The sequence below is a fragment of the Topomyia yanbarensis genome, chromosome 2 (assembly GCF_030247195.1).
Source record: "Topomyia yanbarensis strain Yona2022 chromosome 2, ASM3024719v1, whole genome shotgun sequence".
NCBI classification, from domain to species: Eukaryota; Metazoa; Arthropoda; class Insecta; order Diptera; family Culicidae; genus Topomyia; species Topomyia yanbarensis.
Window position 1 is genome coordinate 142,496,609 of NC_080671.1, and position 26,118 is coordinate 142,522,726.

Sequence of the window (26,118 nt, forward strand, 5' to 3'; positions counted from 1 at the left end):
GTGTATTTATACACCATCCAACATTTATCTTACGGCTGAAGTTAATGGTTAATCCATCGAGTTAATACACGAACTCACTTAGCGGTGCACTTACACATTTTTTTGTCTTTGAATTTAATTTACATATTATTTTTGAAAAATAGTTGAGTAAATACACAAAATCTATTGAGAATCGAATTCCTTGAATTACGTAGATGTGTTTTCATATTCCGATATTCTGTTAAGTTTTTATACTATAATACATGTAAAGCAATACTCTTTATGGAACGGTCTCGTTTCTAGTTATTGAAGATTTGTGAGTGAGGGATAGAAAATTTAAAATGCTTAATATCTTCGCCGTTCGTGAACGAATTTTGACGGTCTATAGCAGTGTCTTTCAACCGGCGGTGAATTCACCCCCTTGGGTAAATTAGCCTATTGCAGGGGGTGAATTAATGCGGGATAAATTTTAACATGTTATCGTAACATTCTCGTCGGATATTTGGCTTTACATATTGGTTCAGTGTGTCAAGAATTGAGATTCTCACTGTGAGTGGTCAGGAACAGATTTCTAAATGGAAAATTCTGGTTTTCATCCAATTGAAAATCATTTTTATTCTGACAGGGGTATGATGGTAAGCAATTTTCAGAAGGGGGTACATCATGGGGATAAATGTTCGAAAAGGTGTATACTGAACGAAAAGTTGAAAACCACTGGTCTATAGCTTGTTTGAAAAGTATTTTTATAATCTTTTCAATCATATGCGCTAGACCTCTCCACATTTTGAAAATGTTTTGAAATATACATCGATCAGCTCAGATTTTTGTTCTAGGTGTGAATTTAAGAACTTTCGCCAAAAATGACTTAATTTGGACATGAGTTAGAGGCGTCTCTAATCAATAAAATCAATCGTGTTTTTTGCTTCTTTCGTTGGAGACGAAGATCACTTACACTCTCATTTAATAGGCCATATATGCTCACATATCAGCAAAAGTTATTCCTTAGACATATCTTAACATGTTTTAACAGGTGAACATAGCTCTAATCGCAATAGACATTTTGTTAACTGGATTTTTATTTAGAAAAGAATACCAAAACCAAGAAAAAATATCACTAATTGTACGCAGCGAACCTGGGTTCGAATCCCGACCCCGCACATAGGGTTAGAAATTTTTCATAAGGGATTTTTCTAACCCGAAGAGGCGAATGACCTTAAGGTTAAAACCTCTATAATCGAAATAAAAAAAATATCACTGATTTTCCTTGGTTTTGAAGTTAAAAGTTGTTGTTAAGATAATTTTTTATTGATAGCTTCACCATAATGCAAAATCACATATTTTTTTCTTCTTTATATTTGAAACGATAATATTTTAATTGTTGAAATTTCTTGATGGAGAAACGTAAATAGCTTATTAAAAAGGCCTAATTTCACGAATTAGTTGTTTTTGTTGAAACAAATTTTCAATTATTTTGAATATTATCAGATTTTGGTAGATTTTAGTTAAAAGCATTTTTATTCGACATGACATATTCTACAATAAAATTACAGTATTGTCTGTCAACTTTGAACTTTGTTTAAAGTTATTGTTAGTAAAACTTTTACTGATAGTTTCTTCATGATGCAATGTCAGTTAAAATGTTTTATTTTGTTTCAAGACTTTCATTGAAATAAAACAAAACATTTAAAAAAATGTGGGTTTTTTGTAGTAAAAATGAATGTTGCATTTTACGTAACAAAAAATCGCGACGTAAATAAAAATTAAATAATACATAATGTGACACCTAAAACAAAATATTTCGTCTGTTAAAGGGGGATTGTTAAATATACGGTCAAAATCATACTGAATCTTGGCGTGTGATTAAAAAAAAATCCATGTCCATGTTTTTACACCATCTTAAATGTAAATTCATATAAATTGTGACGCTTCTTTTATATGCATCTCACGAAACGTTAAGTTATAAGAGTTTTCCTGAGTGTGTTTGAAATCAGCAATTTCTAAGCATTAACTTCGATGATCTTGACTATGCATAGTGATAAGTTTAAGGTTAATAATCAATAATGCTAATTTATAGCATTGCTGAATTCAATAACCCAATAGTGATTTCCAATGTAAAATCTTACGTTGAAAATGAAATAAAAAAATGAACTAGAACAGTTTTCGAATTACAGTGAAAATCAATTATACCATTAGAATAAGTGAAACGTGTAGTAAAATCGAAATATCTTCAATTATTGCGCATCAACGTCCTATTAAATGTTAAAGTATTTACTTTAGATTATCTGAGAATAATAGGATAGTGAGACTATAATCGTTCTGATGTTATTTGTGAGTTTTTGGTAGGAAAATGAGGTCTTGGTCAAGATTTTGAGCAAAGTGAAACGAATTTAAAAATCATATTTTGCGTGGAACTTAAAGTCTATTAATAATTCATTAAAATTGCTTTATTTGATTAAAACTCGATGGAAATATGCTATTTTTTGTAAATCACGGATCTTGCAGCTCCGCTGGATTAATCTGAATAACCGTTTCAATTCAATATTTTTCTAAGGTTTATTTAATAAAATACTCTAAAGCTCTATAAAACCACTTTAAACAGACAAAAGCGACGAATTTTCAGATAATTTTATTTGGTGTAATATACTACTTAGTTTTCCCAAACTGTTCTTCAGTACTGATAATAACAATTGCAGGTTCAGTGTTCTAATTATGAACCTAAGTTAATATTTGTAATTGTGATTAAAGACTATCTGTTTTGTTGTTCCGAGATTTCTTGCAATCACCACATAACCCTCATAGAATCATCTTGTGTGCGAAAACATCTTATTAGTTTGCACCGGCTGCGGATTCAACGCAACACCTGACGTTAAGTGGTAACGCGAAAATCTCAGGTTGAATATTCCGTCGAAACGAGTATAAGGAAGTAGAAGCCATCAGGTATGAGGTATGACTGTACTGCTGTGTATGTAAAACGTTTTATTATCAGCACGAAATTTGCTTGTGATTCAGCTTGCACAACACAATGTGACAAAGGCCGGCTAAAGTCAAGTAGGTAAGCTTGCTCGTCGGTTTTGTGCTCCGCTAGTTAATAACGTGATCGGAAGGAATAATTTTTGTTGCTTTCTGGGTTTGTACGCGCAAGAACTTTTCAATGGTTTCATTACATCCATTGCTTTGTTCGATTGGTTTAAGAATAATTAGAACGAGTATAAAGCGGTAAACGGGGTAAGATACATCCCCTGATTATAATACGTCCTTTTCATTTCTTCAAAAAACTGGAAATGTTTGGAAATAAATTTTAGTCAACTTGAAGTCAATCATTGTAAAGCATTGTAAAAGTTTGACATACATTTTGACATACGCAGGTCGAGATATAAATAAACTACAGGGTACAACTCTCTAAGGTTATGCTACATTACTCTCTTGCTAAAATGGTGAGAAAACTATTTTTGCGCGAGAGCACAATACCTATAACTTAGTGAATGTTTTTCAGCTTCGTCTCATTAGTGTTTGGCACTAACTTAACACCAGATTGACGCTTAATTTAATCTGATCCCTAATGTGGTTCCGGAAGGTCAGAAATTCTGATTTTGTGAAACATAGTGAAATTAAAATCTGATTGGCCAATGGATCAATACCATTTATTATATTACTACCTAGGGGGAAAAGTCTGAGGCTATATCAGTGCCAATTGCCGAAGAGACGAGATCGAAATGTAGGGGAGACTGAGGAGACTTGATCCCCGGGGAGACTTGATCCCATCATTGTAACTCAAAGGAGGATCAGAATACATTAATCGAATGTACTATAAAGTTGCGTAGTGTTATCTAAACATAAATTTCATTAACACAGAAAAAAGAAATTGGACTTTTGTGTAACCGAATTTTTACCGATTTAAAAAAAAGTCTCAGAAGAACTAAAGAAGATTTATTTTTCAAATTTTCAAACTTTTATAAAATTGATAAAATCACCCACTACATACTCTACTTTCGCATACAGAATTACAGGAGAATGTCTATTATATGAATACGTTATGATTGAGCTGATTCTTTTGTTGAACTATATTTTTACTAAAGTTTGCTGAAATAGATGCTATGGGTTCACTTGATCCCTTCAAATTCGTGGAGATTTGATCCCCTTCGCCATACTTCATACACACCACTGAAAGAAACCAAATTCACACCAGAACAATTGAAGTCATTGTTGTCATTAAAAAATGTCAAAAATGTACGCTTCATCGTAAAGAAACATAACTGTAATTGTTTACTACAGTATACGTAGCAACCATTCATCCCACATTTGACGTTACTCAACCATAATAAAGACAGCTTTCAAATAATTGCACGGAGATATGGGGAATTCGTAAAAAAAATCAGGTGAGAGATGCGTAATATGTAGTAACAAAAATAACAATATCTAATCATAACAATTTAATCAATACTACAATCCATTTATAAAATTGAATGGGGAAATGTGCCCGTTTTTGCCCTATTAAGAAGGGTACCACATTATTACTACAATAATTTTATTATTTCAGCTTCTTTGATTTGTTAAGGTCCATTTTTATTTCGATTATAGTGGTTTTAACGTTAAGGTCATTCGCCTCTTATTAAGTGCCAATATAATAACAAAATTGTCTTGAGAATGGTGAAAATCTTCTGTTTGAGCGCAGCAAAATCTCTAATCGAGTACCCCCGTTATCGCAATACCATTTGAGTCAATGCGTTTAGCAAAGATGGCAGACGCTGCTCTAACCAAAGGCTTCAGATGGGTAGGATGATAGTAGAAACAGGACAAAAATAGGCTTATTACCCTACATGCTCTTTTAAACACGTTTTCATAAAGGAATCAAGTGTCCCCAAATTGGGGATCGAGTCTGCACTAATCTAAGAATTTTCCATTTTTTGTTGTTTGCCAGAAATGCTCATAGCTCATGTCCAGTATAATATTTTCATGTAATTTTTTTGTGATTATCAGTTAACCCTAGAAACAATATAAAACTACAAAAAATACATAGTTTTTGTATCATTCCACGGAGTAGGATTGAAAAATAAAAAAGGGGATCAAGTCTCCTCAGTCTCCCCTAATCCATGCCTATCCAATAATTTAGTCTAACGTCAACTGCTAAATTGACGCGATGGATTAGTAAATCCATCGCGTCAATCGAGCAGTTTACGTTAGGCTAAATTATTAAACGGAATGTATTATTTCGTTTGCTGATCAAAATTCATAATTGGTGCAAAAGTCAATAAAGAAGGAGTTATACTGCACCAACTAATGTGTGCAAATGCGCAAGATGAACAAAAGGCTCAAATAAATTAGACAACAGTTTTCCTATTATATTTGTTCATAGTATGTTCATAGTATGTATCCACTAATCTACCTTCGACCTAACATCTTTCCGTTCTTCTAACAAATTCCATTTCAGATTCGAATGTCGATCTCAAACGACTGATCAAATATTCGCGGGTGATAACGAGCCTGTTTTCGAGCCGATACGTCCCGGAGCCGAAGTTGGGCCGCCTTGATACGTATGACCTGGAAACGTTTAACCAAACGTTAGCTAAATTTCGACCCGGTAGGTTGTATTTAAGTTGATTTCGTTAGTATTAGGGCGGGTATTAAGTGGGTACAAACGTACCGATTGGCAAGTTATTATCCATGTATATATATATATATATATATATATATATATATATATATATATATATATATATATATATATATATATATATATATATATATATATATATATATATATATATATATATATATTTATATATATATATATATATATATATATATATATATATATATATATATATATATATATATATATATATATATATATATATATATATATATATATATATATATATATATATATATATATATATATATATATATATATATATATATATATATATATATATATATATATATATATATATATATATATATATATATATATATATATATATATATCTATCTATATATATATATATATATATATATATATATATATATATATATATATATATATATATATATATATATATATATATATATATATATATATATATATATATATATATATATATATATATAGGATCATTACCCACATTTACTTCTAAAATCTCGGAAATAATGGTGCTTTTTCGTGATTTTTATGAATACCACATTACAGCTTGTTATGTTCTAGAAAAGTAGTTCACTTTAGAGCAACGGCTTTGCTTAGTATTGTGGTCGACCATCTTTCATTTACGTGGAACTTTTCCACCCATTCTGACTCAAGAGGCATTGCTTAAAGGGCGTATGAGTTTACGCATGTATTACTCAAAGAAAAATATGGCTAAATAACCGTCATTTGTATAGCAAAACTATCCGAAAAAGAGTTGTAGGGAATTAATCATTCTTTTCAAAATATACACACTAAAAAGGTCGATATTTATCAAAAATTTTGAAATTCGTGTTAAAAAATAAAATAACCTATTTCTTTCAATTGAGCGACCGAAACTAAAAGTTGCAAGGACAGAACACGCTTAGTAAAACCCGTTTCAAAAAAAATGGAATAGAAAAATCGGAAAAAAACTCAAGCGTAAAAATCGGACGAGATCCTTCGGTCTCTTAAAAAGTTCTCACTCGTAAAACTCGGCATGATTGAACCATCAGTATAAAATATGGTTAAAATAAATGAATCGAGCATCCGTATATGGTGATTGAAGTCTATATTTTTTCCATTTTTTATACTGAAGTTTTTTTACCGACTCTTACAAAGGAGAGTCCCCGTCCGATTTTTATACTTGAAGTTTATATTCGGTTTTTATATTCTAATGTATTTGAGGCAGGATTTACGAAGAATATTCTGTCCATGCGACTTTTATTTTCGGTCGCTCAATTGTTACTATGTTTTAATTGCCACAAGGATTTACTGTATCGATTTTGTTGGTCATTTTTGACAAATTTACTACTAAGAGAAAGCAAAGAAATTGAAAGACGGATAGGTATTCCATAGCGAATTAGTTACTTAGAAAACTTAGAACGGAAGCCAGGCAGGCTCATATGGACATGATGGAAAGGAAATATGTAGAGTCCTTTGCTTTCTGCTTGTAGGAGTTGAGCGGTAGGTTTCGAAATAACGCTCAACTCCTACTAGCAGAAAGCAAAGGATTCTTCACATTTCCTTTGGATTATGTCCATATGAGCATACCTAGTCCTAATTTTCTAAGTTTATAACTGCTTTTATTGCTTTCAAGTCAAATCAAATCAATTCGTAGATTAGTTTTTGAGTTATCATTTTCAAAACGCGGTTTTTAGAAAAACGCTATTAAAGGGTGTTTCACATCAAATTGCATCACGGAAAAAACGCTGTAGAAAATGACCCATTATATATTTACTCTTGAAAATATGGCCAGAAGTAGTTTAGAGTGTACCTACTGTTTACACTGTATTTTTATTGCTGTCAGTCTTTCGAAAATTGTTGCCGATAGATTGAAATCTGCGTGTGTTATAGCAAGAGATGAATGCATGGCTGTTTAAAACAAAATAAGTTCAGCATGGCCACCGAGATTGCGGGAGACTATTCTAGAGGCTCAATACTAAAAAATAAGCGGATAAACAAGAAGTCGATTTTTTGCCTGCTACACTAGACGCCCCCCTTAACTATTGGCAAAGTTATAATTTTATATTGTTTTATGTATTTTGTTGTGGCAAAAATGGAAGTTAATTAAAAATAGTTTCGTGCCAAAATTTGTACGCATGGAAAATCCCGAACATTCACCATCATGCTTAAAAAATTGAAAAATCTTAACTTACCTTCTTCACAGAACTAAAAAGGTTTGGAGATCGGTTAAAATTGATTCACATTGCCGAAATTCGCACCGAAATACCAAATTAGACAGGTAATCTGTAGCATTGGAAAGCGAAATAAAACTTTTATCGCAACATAAGCAACCAATGGAGAAAATTAGAAAATAGAATGCCTAAAGGATGCATATTGCATGCTTTGCAAGTAGATAAACTAAGAATAGGAAAAGATCCGGACATGACTGTATGTATAGGTTGTTATGGATGGCGAATATGTTGAGAATAGTAGCAACCAACAGATAATATTTAATCCAACATATGAATACGTATGAAAATGTTATATAAATTTGGTTTTTATCTGATTAATACATGAATCGATTTCAAGTTTACCAATTGGCACGCATCATTGGTAAATGCAATCTTATAAGGTGATTTTGTTCCTTTCTTTTAGGACTTGTTCTGCCCTCTAAGATCGGTTGGTTTCAAAATCGTCCAATGAAGGACGTTCGTTGGACCAGTTTGGACGACGTACAAATAACCGTTCAACAAACGTCCATCGTTGCCCGTGTTGAACGATTTTGAAACAATTTTTTGGACGTCTCAGTGAGTGGTTCGACTCGAAACAACCTACATTTAATGGAATACAGTCCTGAAGCCACTTATAGTAAACGCTTCCACTGTTGCAATGAAAAACGCGCTGACTAAAAACCGTTCCTGTGTGTGTATTTGACATTGCATTGCCTCTACCCAGCGTTGAATAGATAATACCGATATACCGATAAAGACCCTCTAACGATATCATCTAAAGCTAGATGACAACACTGCCCTAACCACTGCTGTGCGTACTTGCAGTATGTTGTTTTGTCACGATATGATTATTAATTTCGTAGCAAATAAAGCCATTGCGTCTGTAAGTTTGAGTTATTGTTTATCAATATACACGATAAGTGATAAGCGTAATCAGTTTTGCTACATATCCGGCCTATTCGTTGACGAGCAAGACCGTTTTAAATTTAAAAGTCAACCGTAAATATGACGGGCGGGGCGGGCATAGCGTAGTTGGTAAATCGATTGCTTTGTACACAGCTCACCTGGGTTCGAACCCCAACCCCGCACATAGGGTTAGAGACTTTTCTTAAGAGATTTTTCTAACCCGAAGAGGCGAATGACCTTTAGGTTAAAACCTCTATAATCGAAATAAAAAAAATGCGACGGGTATCAGTGTTTTTAGCTCGAATGCACTCTACGGCAATGGAACAATCAGAATCCTGGTAATGCAGTGAAAAACGTTTATCAGTTTCAATTACGAACGAGTGGTATGAACAAATTTTTTTTATGTTGGAAGACTACGTCTTCCATCTGTATGTTATCAAGTTCCAATAAAATTCAAGATATATAAGTTGTTAAACAGGAACATTTCTCTGAATTTCCCGTGGTGGTGGAGGAACGCTACGTGGGAAGCTGAGCTGCAAGCAACCGGGCGGGTCATAGGTGGTGGATAATGCTTAATCGCGATAGCAACTAGTTGTGATTCGCGACCCGAATCAGCAGCGGGGGCTGACTGCGGGTGTGGTAGGACGAGGTAGTGGGCCCTATACGTTCTAGGCCTAAATACCACATGCCCTAAAGCAGCCCTGACAAGGCGAGCCAGCGCCGCCTTTAAATAAGCGCTTAGCCCAAATCCCTCTCCTCCCGTTATCCTTCCTTCCTTCTGCGGCTGTTCGCCCATCTAAATATGGAAGCTGTTCTTCAATGTCAGCTTCTTTCACCGAACAGCCTAGATAAGCCGTGTAGTGTCGGTAGTGGTTGTTTCAACCGACTAAGAATTACACTACGGACTACCTGTTTCAGTGGTAAAAATCTACCAAACAGGGAACCCCAATTCCATAGTGTCATGCGACCCGTGCTATGGGTAAAATTGTTGAGGGGGTTTAAAACATTCTCAATGGCGAACGGAGCCTGGGAAGAGTCGGGCGAACTCTCCAGTATGCTGCATTACGCAGCGGAACGTTCACTCTACACACCGATTTTTTTTTCACCGATGATCCACTTAATTTTGCCGAATTTTTGTTGGCTGGGGGTATGCTGAGACTCTCGGCTGATGGTAGTTCGGTGAAGTTTTGTTGAGTTTCGATTATCAAATTTCGATGTGTACAGATGAACCTGCCCAGAGGCCGTGTGGTATCCGGCCTAGAATTGAGCCACTGGAGTCCTGCTCCCATGTCGTAGGAGGCGACTGAAAGTAGGAGACCCTAAGTCAAGGTGTAGTTCCGTGCCGAGGACTTAATGACTGGAGGGTCTAAAATATGCCAGTCGCGCACGGAGCGTTTTGGGTTTTGCCCTTGCTGTGTTATGCGAATCTCTGACACAGTGGACCATTATTTTCTTCGCAAATCGTGGGAATCAAATGATCATGTCCCATTTAAACCTGATATGGCTCGCTAAATGCGTTAATATCCCAACTCGCTTGGTGTCCTCTAGTTGTTGTGCAATTTGTGTTGGAGATGAAATGTACAGTTCTCTAATCAACAATGGTTAGAATAGCACAAGTCAATCTCCAACATAAACGTACAGCAACTATGAATTTATCTCGACTCATGCAGGAAGGTAAAGCTTCCATAGCATTGGTTCAAGAACCGTATTTCCATAAAGGAAACTTCTATTTTGGAAAGTTACTTAACACTGCCTTCATTGCTTACAACAAGACAGGCATGACTAACCCACGTGAAATGCCTCGTGCTTGCATTCTTGCAAATAAGGCTATTGACGCGTGTCTCATATCGGAGCTCACAACTCGCGATATCTGTGTTGTCACAGTTTCACTGACTGTCGGAAACGTAGACAAAAAATACATATATTGTTCAGCATACCTACCGCATAACGAATCATCTCCTTCTGATGATTTCAAAAGCGTTGTATCATATTGTAGCAGAAATGGGCTTCCGCTCATTATCGGCAGTGATGCGAATGCTCATCACATCATTTGGGGCAGCTCAGACATCAATCTGAGAGGCTCTGAACTGATGGAGTACATAAGTAGTACAAATCTCCATATTCTGAATGTGGGAAACCGACCAACTTTTGCGAGGTCTGGAAGGGAGGAGGTGTTAGACATAACACTTTGCTCTGATAGAATTTTGCATGAACTGGGAAATTGGCAGGTTCCAAATGAAACTGAACCGTCTCTATCCGATCATAAATATATATTTTTCGATCATTTTGATGTCACCTTCAATGTGGTGACATATCGTAATCCTAAGTCTACAAACTGGGACCTCTTTTTGGAAAACTTAGCGACTAAATTTCATGGATATTTTCCAACAATTAGTCAACTAGACGACTTAGATGACGTCGTGGATACGACAAACTCATTCATATTAGCATCCTACGAAGAAGCTTGTCCACTTCGTACTGTTAAATCGACTAGGGGAACCCCTTGGTGGAGGGCTGAGCTTGAAAGAATGAAGAAAGTTATGAGAAGAGCATGGAACCGGCGTCAGCGTGATGACTCCAGGGCTTTCAGGTCAGCTCGTAGTGCATATAAGAAATGTCTTAGATTTGCAGAACGGGCTGGCTGGCAAAGCCTATGCACTAATGTCTCTAGTCTGAACGAGGCTAGCAGATTAAATAAAATTCTCTCCAAATCGAATGATTTTCAGATGAACTCCTTGGAAACCAGAGATGGTGTTTATGTGACGGACGAAAAAGATGTTCTTAATTGCCTCTTCGACACACACTTTCCAGGTTGTATCGATCCGGAGTTGAACAATGTTCACCGATCTCATTCTGGTGATTCGGACTCGTGGGCGTTAGCACGCACATTGGTTTCCACTGAATCGGTCAAGTGGGCGGTTGACAGCTTTGCTCCATACAAATCACCCGGAAAAGATGGAATACTTCCCGTGCTACTGCAAAAGGGATTTGATATTCTTAAACATGTCTTGAAAAAGATTTTGCTTTCCAGTCTTGCTACCGGGTATATCCCGAAAGCATGGCGAGAAATAACTGTTAGATTTATTCCCAAAGGGGGGCGCTCAAGCTATGAAGAAGCCAAGAGTTTTAGGCCTATCAGCTTAAGTTCTTTTCTTCTGAAAGCTTTGGAACGGATAATCGATCATCACATCAGGAACGTTAGTTTAGTTGAATATCCACTGCACAAAATGCAACATGCATATCAGTGTGGGAAATCCACGATCACTTTGCTTCACGATGTTGTTTACAACATTGAGAAGGCCTTCTCGCTCAAGCAATCTAGCTTGGGTGTATTTCTAGATATTGAGGGTGCTTTTGACAATGTGTCCTTCCAGTCTATTCTGGAAGCTACGCACGGTCATGGGATACCTGCATGTATCTCAGGTTGGATAAACGCAATGCTTAGTAACCGCATACTTTGCTCGTCACTGCGACAGGCTGAGATACGGAAGTTGAGTATTTGCGGTTGTCCTCAGGGCGGCGTTCTGTCACCTTTGTTATGGAACTTAGTAGCTGACGGCTTGTTGAAGAAACTCAATGAGCTTGGATTTCCAACCTACGGGTTTGCTGACGATTACCAAATACTAATTACTGGATTTTGCATTGGAACAATCTTTGACTTAATGCAACAGGCATTAAGAGCCGTCGAACAGTGGTGTCGACAAGTTAAACTATCAGTTAACCCAAGCAAAACTTCAATGGTTCTTTTCACGAAGAAGCGAATAACAACCGGGGTTCGTCCCTTGCAGTTCTTTGATTCTGAGCTGCTGTGTGCAGATCAAGTCAAATACGTTGGAGTCATATTGGATTCCAAATTGAATTGGTCTGCTCACATTGAGTTCAGAGTCAAGAAAGCGTGCATGGCCTTCGGGCAGTGCAGACGAACTTTTGGAAAGACCTGGGGTCTCAAACCTAAATACATCTATTGGATTTACACGACAATTGTACGTCCAATACTGTCATACGGATGCCTTGTGTGGTGGCAGAGGGGAGAGGTGGTGACAGTCCAGTCAAAGCTAAACCACCTGCAAAGAATGGCGCTCATGGCGTTGACTGGTGCTTTCACCACGACTCCGACTGCTGCTCTTGAGGCACTTCTAAACATCAAACCATTACACATACACTTAAAACAAGAAGCACTATCATGTGCATACAGACTGCAGGTTACTGGGCTTTGGAACAGTAATCATGTTGATCTTGCTACCAGTCATACACGATTGTGGTCACAAATGGTTACATGGGGTGAAGATATTCTTGCTCCCAGCGATATTACACTCACTTGTAGTTTTACTTACAGGACATTCCATGTGAAGATTCCCTCTCGAGAGGTCTGGCTTTATGGAAAGACAACAACAAACGCAAGTGGTTTGCTACACTGACGGTTCTCTGATGGAGGGACGTGCTGGTGCTGGTGTCTACTGTCGTGAAATGAGATTGGAACAATCTCACTCACTAGGTAGATACTGTACTGTATTCCAAGCAGAAATCTTTGCGATTATGTGCGGGGTGCAATCGGCCCTTCAACTGAGTTTATCCGGCAGAGTTATAAACTTCTGCTCCGATAGTCAGGCTGCAATCAAGGCCCTTAGCTCAGACAAATCCCGGTCCAAGCTAGTGATCGCGTGCCGAACCCAAATCGAAGAACTAAGCATTGTCAACACTATCTACCTTGTCTGGGTGCCCGGACATTGCGGTATTACTGGAAATGAATGGGCTGACGAATTGGCCAGGGCAGGTTCAGCGATTGACTTCGTTGGTCCTGAGCCCGCGCTGCCAATTTCGACAAGTTGGATAAGGGAAAAAATACGGTCCTGGGCTTCGTCCGAGCACCGCAATTATTGGAGAAATCTACAAACGTGTCGCCAAACAAAGGCGTTTCTAGAACAACCATGCCCAGTGGTTTCGAAAAATCTCTTACATTTTTCAAAGCTCCACTGCGGCATGCTGACCAGGGCTTTAACCGGCCACTGCAAACTCAATTATCACATGGCAACTATTCAGCGCGCTGAGTCTTTTTCATGTGATCTTTGTGAATCCGACTACGGAACCTCATATCATCTGATATGCAACTGTCCAGCGGTAGCGCAATTGCGATTTCGGGTCTTCAGCCGTCCTTATATAGACGAAACCATGTTTGGTCGACTGAAACTCAGAGACATACTAAAGTTTCTTGTCCAATGTGGTAAAGAGCTTTAGGCTTATTCGCAGGCAAGTTGAACTACTTGTGAGTTTAACTTACCTGTTGTTTATTTTTGTTTATTTTTGTTTTGTGCTGTTATTTTTCCCACCCTTCCAATTCTACTTCCCGACACCTCCTTGTCCTTTCCTTCCGCTCAGGAAATGATGAAACACACGGCAAGGCACAAATCCCCGACTATGTACGGGGAACGTGCCATTTGAGCCAATATATTCTGATTCCTGATAAGAGATTTTTCTAACCCGAAGAGGCGAATGACCTTTAGGTTAAAACCTCTATATTCGAAATAAAAAAAATGCGACGGGTATCAATGTTTTTAGCTCGAATGCACTCTACGGCAATGGAACAATCAGAATCCTGGTAATGCAGTGAAAAACGTTTATCAGTTTCAATTACGAACGAGTGGTATGAACAATTTTTTTTTTATGTTGGAAGACTACGTCTTCCATCTGTATGTTATCAAGTTCCAATAAAATTCAAGATATATAAGTTGTTAAACAGGAACATTTCTCTGAATTTGGCGAAGTAGTTGATCGGATAGGTACTTTGTGTTCAATGACGATTATGACGATCTCTGACGTGTCTAGGGATTGTCATGCAGGTAGCCGGATAATCTGTCATACTATGTTGCGTTTCGGCTTCGCCTCATCAGAAACCGACACTAACTTATTGTCGGAATAGATTAGCGCCGGCTTGACGCAAATCCCTTAAAACTAAAACACACTATGTGTTTCAATCGAACGACTGATCAAACGTGATGTCCCGTTCGAGCAGAAGTTCTGTTTATGCCGATGAGACACAGTGAAGCCGAAACTTGTCTTGGCTTAGCAGGCCTATGCGAAAGCACTATGCTATATTTCACCCTAAGGACGAATTTTGGTTTTTACCAAATTTTCCTCCTTAGGGTGAAATATAGCATAACGGATAATCTGGTATTCCGATTAAAACAGGGGAATATCACGGAGAATGGTTTTAAAACTACGCTTGCTGCTGATAACGGTAGCACTGAAATTTTTGAATATATTTTCAATAGTGATGATGTCGACAACATGCTTATATAATAGACAGTTGTAAATGAATTGTTTCTTCGTTTTAGTGTGGGGAAGGGGGGTTGTTGTCTGTAAGGTATTTTTGGTGAAAATATATATCTCGCAATTTTTTTCGGCTGTGCAAAAATTGTTAGTCTATTCAGTCAATTTCCATACAACCATGCAACATTTGAATAATATTTCCTCAAATTTCCATTTCAAAATATTTAAAATAGGGTGAGTGAATAGATTAAAAATGAATGCGGTAATAAATCACACTTTTGCCGAATTCACTTAGAAAGATTAGTCATGGAATTTGCGTTTTGACTTCGTCTCATCAGAATCTAATGCTAGCTTAGTGATAGGATTCAGCTAGCACCGGATTTACGCTGACTCCAAAACGAACATACTATTTGTGTTTCTGAGCAAACCACTAGTCCTGAGTGATGCCCCGCAAGAAAAGGAGTTCTAATTAAGCTGATAAGAGTTAGTGAAGTGAACTTTGTTTGGCCTAGCAAGTCATAGTGCATATTGCATTGACTTGCTCAGGTTTGATCAGAAACACAAATGGTGTTTTCGTTTTTGGAACAAGCCGTAATTTGCTGCTAGCTTAGTCCTGTCACTAAGTTAGTGTCGGGTTCTAATGAACGCAACGCAAATTCCATAACTAATTTAGTGATGAGGTGTTCTTCCAATAAAAATTTTCATGATGAAAAAAAAACGTTATTCGCAAAAAATATTTACAATTTTTATAAACAAATTAACTGTGACTTCTCAATCTATTGACGATGTCGTTTAGGCTAGAATTGTTGCATATTTCACGTTTTACACGGTGAAAAAGGCTTGCATATTTCGCAATTCGGATTTTCTGAAAATCCGTTATTGTGAAATTAAATACAAATCACGTGTACATAATTCCGATCAGATAGTGCAAAAATATTGCGATTTCGCACAGTATAGCGGAAGTTATTCGCATTTAAAAACTGGGAAAATATCCCAGCACAATTTTTTGAAATGGGCCTCAAATGAAATGAAATGAAACGTTACAAGTATTTTACTTCAAAATAAAACAAAATTTTGCAGAGGACCAATGATTTAGATCGCATCTAAATATAAGTCGAGGTTTTGAATAGAGAGAAGTTCTTTCTTGATTGTCTAAGTTTCTAAACGAATAAGAAATGTTTAGAACCAACATAATAAACAAAATAATCTATTCATTATAATATCCTAGCAGTTGGCGTTCATATGTATTTTCAAACCTTTTCAATGCATTTTTAAACTGCTACATATCTCGCTCAACATGTTGTGTTTACTACAAATCGAATCGTAAATAAAGTGATAAAAATCGTTCGACAGTAGATGCCACTCGCCAGCACACTTGGTACACTACAGTCCGCGTATATTGTTCGTTAGACTGACTCATCAATGTTTGAATACAAAAAAAATCAATTTCAAGATCTCAGCAATTCCTCCATTCATTAAATCTGTATTTACTGCTTACATTTACAAAAAATATTAAAAGTATAAGTCAACCCATTTCATTAAAACCTAGCAATTGTCTTCAAGATATTTTTATCTGAACTGATGTTTCAACGATTAAGCCACCCTATTACATATGCCGGTCGATAGCTTCACAACAAGTTGCTTACAACTATGTAGCGTCATGCAGTATGGTTTTGTTTTGGTTTCGACTTTGTTCGCTGTTTATGAACTGAAACCAAGCGAAACGAATTTAATTTTAATTCGTAAATTTGCATAGAAGTTTTCAGAGGCTGGAGTCGACTGGGGCCTTGATAGCAATATTATCTTTCTCCATGCTAACCGAGCTTTGTAGTCGTGTGACTTTCGCTGGTAAAACCAAGAATTGATCCTGCGTTCTATGTCGATGAAGGGGATGAAGCAGGCAGTTTTTCTTTACGTCTTGCGTTGTCATGTTTTATAAACACAATATAATATACTTGAACTAAACAATGCGTATTGCACCCGCAATCAAGCAAATATTATTTATTGAGTCCAGAGATATGTTAGCTCAATATATATGAATATACATGCTATAAAATGTCCAATTGAAAAAAAAAATCAATGAAACATGAACTGAAAAAATAAAAATCTTGTTATACTACCATGCTGGTTAATATCCAAACCTAATCAATAAGGAGGTGCACCAAAATGCGCACTGTTACGTTAAATTCAGATGAACATTTCTATTTAAATTTATTCCAATGAAAACACTTTTAAAATTTCATAGGAAATCCTTAAATATGTTCGTTTAGTTATTTGAGAGTTAAGAACGTCTTAGCATTTTCTATTACGTTACATTTTCGTTCATGTTTCGGGCATATGTCATGGGCCGCCGACGATGTAAGCTATCTTTCGCCAGGAGATTACCTTTTGTGAAATACATGAACAAAACACCTTACTGAAAACAGTGCTCCTGCGCGTAAATTAAGGAATTAAATGTTTCATATTATGGAAGTGAAATCCTTATTTTAAGTATCCCATAATGTTTAAAGGATGTAAGTGTATTCGTATTGTTATTGTATCTGGAAGACACATACTAGGAACATTCGGTTATAAAATCGTATTGCTGGTAAAAGTAATATTGACTAGCCCATCCATGTTCCACTCGTAGGAGATACATACACATTCAATCGATTTCGAATTCCCCCGCTCCATTAGTTACAATCATCGTTTCGGGGAATACATTTTTGATTGCATAAATTTCATCTCATGTTTTTTCTGTACCTTTTCCATTCCACGTTTCATCGTTTTTCCACATCGCACCTGCTGTTGAACGGATACACTGTTGCTGTCTATACGGGAATTGCTTTTCCCCCGTGGGTCTTTGGTATGCATTCGCATCAACAAGTAACTCGATTGGACAAGGAGATTCGAGAACGTGATGGTATCCTGTATCCCGACGTGGCATTTTTGCCGGCAAAACTCAACTCGATGGCGCTCCTGCAGCAGGATTACGGACAGGTAGGTTGTTAAATCTAATGACGGAAAAGAGGCTGGATATGAGGGGCCTGTGGGTATTTTTCAGTACGTGAGTCGATATACTATCATAGTTAAGAATAATATGACTTTAAAATGACATTCCAACCATATTTATAAATTGTTATTGTCGTATAAAAATGACACACATAAAGATGATGGTGGCTGAATTCATGTGAGTTTTACCCTTATGTGACATGGACTAGACCAAGCGTAAAACCTTTTCCTAATTAGTTAATGTAATTTCATTTCGGGTGGTTAAGATATCTGGTGGAAGGTTTTCTGGCGCATATTGAAATCCGTCGGTTATTATTGAATTAAGTGGCATCTATAACACTATTCAACACACGATCGGGGAGCTAATTAAGCTGGACTAAACAGATGAAAATGATATGAATCTAAAGACTATGTTTAAATATTTTCCACTACCTAGTACCCATGAGTAAAGACGATACTGATCTCTGTATTATTTGGCATGTCTTTGCTCACTTCTTCCATTCTTCAGCTGCCATTTCCATGCGTGACCGCCACAGTATAAGTACATAAGCACAAATCGGCTTTTAACCTTGCTTCAACCCTCTCGTCAGTCTTGCTTAATCCTATTCAGGCTTACTCGGAAGGATCAACTGGTAATTGGGTGGTCTTTTACTGACCCAAAGCTATGCTAGGAAAATTGATTCCAGTTAGTTATGGAATTTGCGTTTCGACTTCGTCTCATCAGAATCCGACACCAACTTAGTGACAGGATCAAGTCAGTGCCGGTTTGACGCTAGCTTTACGAAAATACTATTTGTATTTCTGAGTAATCCCATAGTCCTGGATGATGTCCCACAAGAGAAGGAGTTCTGATTAAGCTGATGAGAGTTAATGAAGTCGAATCTAACCAAGTTACTTTAACAAACCAATGCAATAGGCACTATGTTATATTTCTCCATAGTAGAGTAAGATTTTGGTAAAACTATTTCTTCTCCACTAAGGAGAAAATTATTTTAAACCATATTTGCGCGTGAAGGGTACACAACCTACAACCAAAACCTAGTTCTGGAATTGGCGTTTCGACTTTTTCTCCACAGAATCCGACATTAACTTAGTGACCGCATCTTTTTCGAAAACGACTAAAACGTGTTTATAGGCCGGCGAGAAAAATATTCCCTTTCCAAAATTTTAATAACTATTTTGATATGCATATGTTATTAGAATTTTGCACCGACGATATAGAAATAAATCCAAAACAAATTGGGGACAATCATATTCTGCATTCTCTTATCCTTTCAAGAGAAGCACTGGAACAAACCTAAGAGGTAATTTATTTTAAGAGAAATACAAGTTAAAGCATAGTTCGTATAAAGTATAAAATGTCGAACAATCGCTTTTATATTGCAGTTGGTTGCGGCAAACATTTTCACTCCACCAATTCTGCGATTTGAGTTAGGACTCGGTTGCTGGATGTGTGGTCCCTATGTGTTACTGCTTCTGGATATTAAATATTTTTTAATCCAACCCTAACAAAATAAACGTATGTCAAGCAATGTAAGAGCCGTTGCCATTCCAGTTGATCTCCACTCACTAGTAATAATTATAGGATAATAATGCTCACCAAGGTTATTATTTATTGACCGATAGACTGTACAATAATTATCTGAATTATACCTTTTTGTTTCCACATATGTAAGCTTGCAGCAATGGGTCGATCGTAAGCGACTATTAAAATAACATTTTATGTTATGTGCCTTTGGGAAATGACCTTCTGCACTTATTGATTGAGAACCTAATCTAATTTTGAATCTAACTATTGTGTTTTTCAGTAGATGTCAGTTGTGTATTCAAAATGTTTCCAGTTTACTGGCGTGTGTCTAATAAAAAACACCAACAACAGGTCGACAGCGCAAATGGGAAGTTCATAACTTAAACCGATTTGGACACATGTAAATATTATGGATTCAGTAACTCGTCTATTTTTATAATCTGCGAAAATGAACCAGAATAATCTGGTTCCCGGCAATCCTGATGTCCGAAGGGATGTTCTAGCACTGGGATACGAATCATAACAATGTAGGTATCGAAGATCTATAAATTACCTTAGGAGTCTGTTTGTTGTCGTTACGAGACCATATGACGATTTGACCATGTAACGGTCACTTCAACCATCAACCATTAGACGCGATTTTCTTAGACAAATCTAAGAATTCTGATAGTCATATTGCCAGTATTCTATTGAAATTCACAAACACAGTAAATACCCGTTTTTACAAACCAACTGGTGAGGGTAACAAAATTGGGATTTTTTTTTGATTATAGTGGTTTAAACCTTAGGGTCATTCGCCACTTTTCGGGTTAGAGAAATCTCTTTGAAAAAATCTCTAACCCTTTGTGCGGGGTTGGGAATCGAACCCAGGTGAGCTGCGTACAAGGCAATCGATTTATCAACTACGCTATGCCCGTCCCCAAAATCGGTACATATTTTGTCTTTGTTTTTAATAAACCGAAGGTGCCAAAATATTTCTCTTTAGTCCCTTAACATAGTCCCATAACCCTTTCTGATGATGTAGTATAAATTTCCCTTTTAGGGGGTCTCCATCGGAAATTTAAAAAAAAAAAACAAGAATGAGAAATGATTTACTCAAATTTGACTTGGTTGCCCAATCAAACGGATTTCCATGAAGCTGACAAAATCGAGTTGTATAAAGTTGACGAAATCCGGGGTAGACAAAATCGGGCTTTCATTGCAGTATCGGAATCGCAGTACTGGAACATACCTCCGGAAATCAGAATTTTCGGAAACCAGACAACTTCATTGGGTTCAATTTCACAGAATCCAAATCGGATATCAAAAGCCGTAGTTACGTGTATTTCAGTTTTGTGGGTACTTTGTCGGTCGATTTCTGGGTAAAAAATACAGAGGCCCCTCCTTGGAAGCATGCTTTAGGAATCATAATTGGCGTGTTCTCCATATTATTCGGAGATTTGTGCCTTACCATATAGTCTCATCATATTCCTGATTGGAAGTGAAAGGAAGAAAAAGGTAACAAAATGGAAAAGTAGAACAATACATGTAGGCCTCTGCTTACTGTATTATCTATTTTAATCTCTCAATAGCTGTGCTTGGTGATGGTACTAAGATGTTACTAAGTATCAATTTCCAGCTTGCCAAAAACCCGGGTACTATTTAAGGTGTACATTGGAGTGTTGAATCGTTCCTTTCACAATAATTCGAGTTGTTTATGAAAAATGTTGGGTTACTAATTTTCGAATCATTTTTATCATTCTGATTTTGTCATGAATCAAACGTCATGTGTTTATTCCCTGTGTATGAAGGGTTTTTGGTGGCAATAGGATTGTACCACTGTTTGCCGAAACAGGAGATTAAACTTCCGCTAAGATATTAATTAGGTTTCTTCAAAGACGGTCGAGTCTATACATTTCGATTCCGAGCCTCACCCGAATACGATAATGTAAAAATTGCAAAACTCGGACTCGATCCAAACCCGAGATTATAAAAATTGAAAAAAATGCGGACCTGACCGGACCTCAAGATTTTCAAACTTGAAAAACCTGAGTCGAACCCAAAAATAAAAATTTTAAGAAACCAGAACCGGCACGGAAAAAAATTGTTCCCAAAATCGTGAATAAAGTGCCATGAATTCTGGAACAATCACGTTTTAACGTTACGAAAACAGGACCATGACCAAAAATCATGGATTTTATAATTATGTTCAATTTCCCTTCAGTAACGCCCGCATAACGCTTTCATTAGTGGAAATATTTGATTTTGTTTTGTGAACTTCAGTCACGGTTTCCGCCGAGAACTAGTTCACAACTTTATGAACATTAGTCATAAAACCAAAGGTTGACTCATGATTTTTTTCATAGTTATAGGAACAATAGTTCACAAAATCAAAATATTCTGGCTATTTTTTTGAGGACTATTTCACGAAATTCGGAATTTTATTCATGAATCCATTCAATCTTCGTGAACTGATTCATGATTCCTAATATATTAGTCACGATCCAATATCCGTGCTCGTGAAATGGTTCACAAAATCATCAAATATTATTCATGCACTCGTGAACTGGTTCATGATTCCTAATATATTAGTTACGAGCCAATATCCATGCTCGTAAAATAGGTCACGACATCATCAAATATTATTCATGTATTCGTGAACCGGTTCATGATACTTAGTATAATAGACACAACTAACCATTCGTTTTCGTGAAATAGTTCACGAAATCATAAAATATTATTCATGTATTCGTGAACTTATTCATGATTCCTAACATACTAGTCACGATCCAATATCCGTACTCGTGAAATAGTTCACGAAATCATGAAATATTGTTCATGTATTTGTGAACTGGTTCATGATACCAAGTTTAATAGTCCCAACTTATCATTCGTCTTCGTGAAAAAGTTCACGAAATCATAAAATATTCATGTGTTCGTGAACTGGTTCATGATTCCTAGTACATGATTTACGATCTATCTAGTAGCTATTTGCGTGCTTGTGATATTTAGAAGATATCCCTAATCATTTACAATTCCATGCAACATTGTAATGAAATTTTTACGTGAACTCTATCACAAAAGGTGGAGTATTGGTCGTGGAATCATTTTTGTTCCATGCACTTTTTTATGAAATACCCAATAATAGATATGCTAGCGACCAGTAATAGGTAGGAGCAGTAGATATAAAAAAGCTATTAGAACCTCGAACATCGTTATTTATTTGATAAGGTTCATTGTGATGTCCGAACAGAAAACGAAAAGTTCACTGAGAACCCAAAATAGTGTGCGTGATATAGTTCACAGAACCAGATATCGCGAATGAGTCAGTTCATATTGCCACGTTATACCGAGTAAAAAAACCCATTAGTAACCAAAAAGTAATAGATCACGAAAAGGCGAAGAGAATTTACGAATACCATGATAAAACTGCTGATATTATGAACATTAGTTACATTACGCTTTGAAAGTAAGCTCTAAAATAAAATATCATCCAATATCCGTACTCGTGAAATAGTTCACGAAATCATGAAATATTGTTCATGTATTTGTGAACTGGTTCATGATACCAAGTTTAATAGTCCCAACTTATCATTCGTCTTCGTGAAAAAGTTCACGAAATCATAAAATATTCATGTGTTCGTGAACTGGTTCATGATTCCTAGTACATGATTTACGATCTATCTAGTAGCTATTTGCGTGCTTGTGATATTTAGAAGATATCCCTAATCATTTACAATTCCATGCAACATTGTAATGAAATTTTTACGTGAACTCTATCACAAAAGGTGGAGTATTGGTCGTGGAATCATTTTTGTTCCATGCACTTTTTTATGAAATACCCAATAATAGATATGCTAGCGACCAGTAATAGGTAGGAGCAGTAGATATAAAAAAGCTATTAGAACCTCGAACATCGTTATTTATTTGATAAGGTTCATTGTGATGTCCGGACAGAAAACGAAAAGTTCACTGAGAACCCAAAATAGTGTGCGTGATATAGTTCACAGAACCAGATATCGCGAATGAGTCAGTTCATATTGCCACGTTATACCGAGTAAAAAAACCCATTAGTAACCAAAAAGTAATAGATCACGAAAAGGCGAAGAGAATTTACGAATACCATGATAAAACTGCTGATATTATGAACATTAGTTACATTACGCTTTGAAAGTAAGCTCTAAAATAAAATATCATGATAACATGAACAGAAATTACGAACATTGTGGCTAAGATCCTGAAATCATGAACACAAATCACACAACTAGTTACAAAAATATCTAAAATCGTGGCCAAGATCCTGAAATCATGAACATGAATTGATCTATTCATGATCAAAATATCACCATAACTTGAACAGATGTAACAAAAATCGTGACTGAGATCCTGAAATCATGAACTTAAATCACACAACTGGGGACAAAAATATTCAAAATCGTTACAAGGTCCTGAAATCATGAACATGAAGCACTCTACTCATGACTAAAATATCACGATAACGAACATGTCGACTAAGATCTTGAAATCATGAACTTTAATCCTGATAACGTCATAAGAAATCACAAGAATCGCGAATAAGCTCTTGAAATCATGAACAACGTTTGTCTACTGTGTATTCCCAAATCATGAACAAGAATCACCACAAAAACTAAACATGTCCAGGGAACAACACCAAACCCAACCAAACATTCTAATGTAACGCCATGTATATATTCGGGGCGAACTGGTTTTTAGAAAACTCAAATAGTTTCATGAATACGAGGTCTATTATTCATAATTTCAGGAACTTGGTCACGGTTTTCGTAAATCGTTCAGTTCACGAAATCGTAACTTTTTGTTCATGAATTTATGAACGGATTTTTTCCGTGCGAAACGGGCAACCCAGCCCAAACCTGAAAAATTGAAATGTTTCAAACCTGACCTGAACCCTGAAATGCTGATATGGAAAACCAACCAAAGCTTCCAAAAGTTTTTGATTTTGAGCACCCGAACTCGACTCAAAGCTCACACAAAAGTGATAGAATTACTCGAACCTTTTGCAACATCATTTGTTTAAAAAATATTTCGTGGATATCACAAGATCTCGGCTTTCCATATATTTTCAAGACATTTGACATCAGAAAACAAAATACTATAAAGCTTCATATTTTTGGACAATTTTACAGTTTCAGTTAACAGGAGAATTTAAAAAGTTATGCATCTTTCATTTGAGACTAAGTTAGATCACGGTTGAACCATTTTGGGAAGATAAGTATGAAGTTAATTTGGAATACGGTAACTTTCTGCGTTACTCCCGGAATTGTCTATGGTGATCAATGTGAATAAATTATTTTTTATCACGGAACAAAATCCGTTCATAAATTCATGAACGTAAGGTCACGATTTCCTGAACTGAACGATTTACGAAATTCGTGACCAAGTTCCTTAAATTGTGAATAATAAACCTCGTTTTCATGAAATTATCTTTGTTTCCAAAGAACTAGTTCGCCCCGAATATATACATGGCGTTGTATTCGAATGTTTGGTTGGGTTATTGTTGTTGTTCCCTGGACATGTTTAGTTTTTGTTATGATTCTTGTTCATAATTTGGAAATTTCTCTGATTTCTCATCACGTTACCGAGTTTACTATCCGATTTTTCTGTCAGATTAGTGGGATTTATGTTCATGATTGCAGGATCTCAGTCGTGAATGTCGTAATTTCTATTCACGTTATCGTCATATTTTAGTCATGAGAAGAGTGATTCATGTTCACGATTTTTATATTTTTATCACGAGTAATGTTATTTATTTTTATGATATCAGGAATTTTTTTTATGATTTTGGTAATTTCTTTTCACGTTGTTGTGATATTTTAGTCACGAGTAGAGATTCATGTTTGTTTATGTTCTTGATGTCAAGATCTTAGTCACGATTTTTGTCATTTTTGTCACGAGTTGTGATTTATGCTCATGATTTCAGGGTCTTAGTCCCGATTTTCGTAATTTCTGTTCGCGTTATCGTGATATCTTATTGTAGAGCTCACTTTCGAATTTGACACGTGACTCATGTTCATAATATTTGCAGTTTTATTCAGTGAATCATATCACGAACACGATTTATGGTGCTCAGCGCAGCTGTCGTTTTCTGTCCAGACATCACACTGAACCATATCAAATGAATAACAATGTTTGAGGTTTTAATAGTTTTCTTATATCTACTGCTCGTACAGTTGGATATTTCATGAAAAAGTGCACATTACCATGTTGCATTGATTGAGAATGATTGTGAATGTATTCTTAATATTACAAGCACACAAAATAGTTCGTAAATCATGTACTAAGCATCATGAACTAGTTCACGAATCCTTGAATAACAATTCATTAATTAAGAACTATTTGACGAGCACGAATGGTCAGACGTAACTACTGTACTAGGAACCATGAATCAGATCATGAATGCATGAATAATAGTTAGTGATTTTTTTACGATTACGAATAGTAAGTCGTGACTATTATACTAGGTATCATGAACCAGTTCACGAATCCATGAAAAATATTTCATGATTTTGTGAACTATCTCACGAACACGGATATTGGATCGGGAATAATATATTAGGAATCATGAACCACTTCATGAATACATGAGCAATATTTGA

General features: G+C 36.2%; 1 protein-coding gene across 3 annotated transcripts in view; it reads left to right on the forward strand.

Annotated features, from left to right (window-relative positions):
* The window catches only part of LOC131681588 (inositol-pentakisphosphate 2-kinase), a 348,483-nt gene that overhangs the window by 287,123 nt on the left and 35,242 nt on the right, over positions 1-26,118 (forward strand). For all 3 annotated transcript variants that reach the window (XM_058962473.1, XM_058962476.1, XM_058962474.1), the window contains 2 exons: positions 5,408-5,557; positions 17,852-17,964. In XM_058962473.1, the coding sequence (XP_058818456.1) occupies positions 5,408-5,557; positions 17,852-17,964 (263 nt within the window). The remainder of the gene's footprint in view (positions 1-5,407; positions 5,558-17,851; positions 17,965-26,118) is intronic.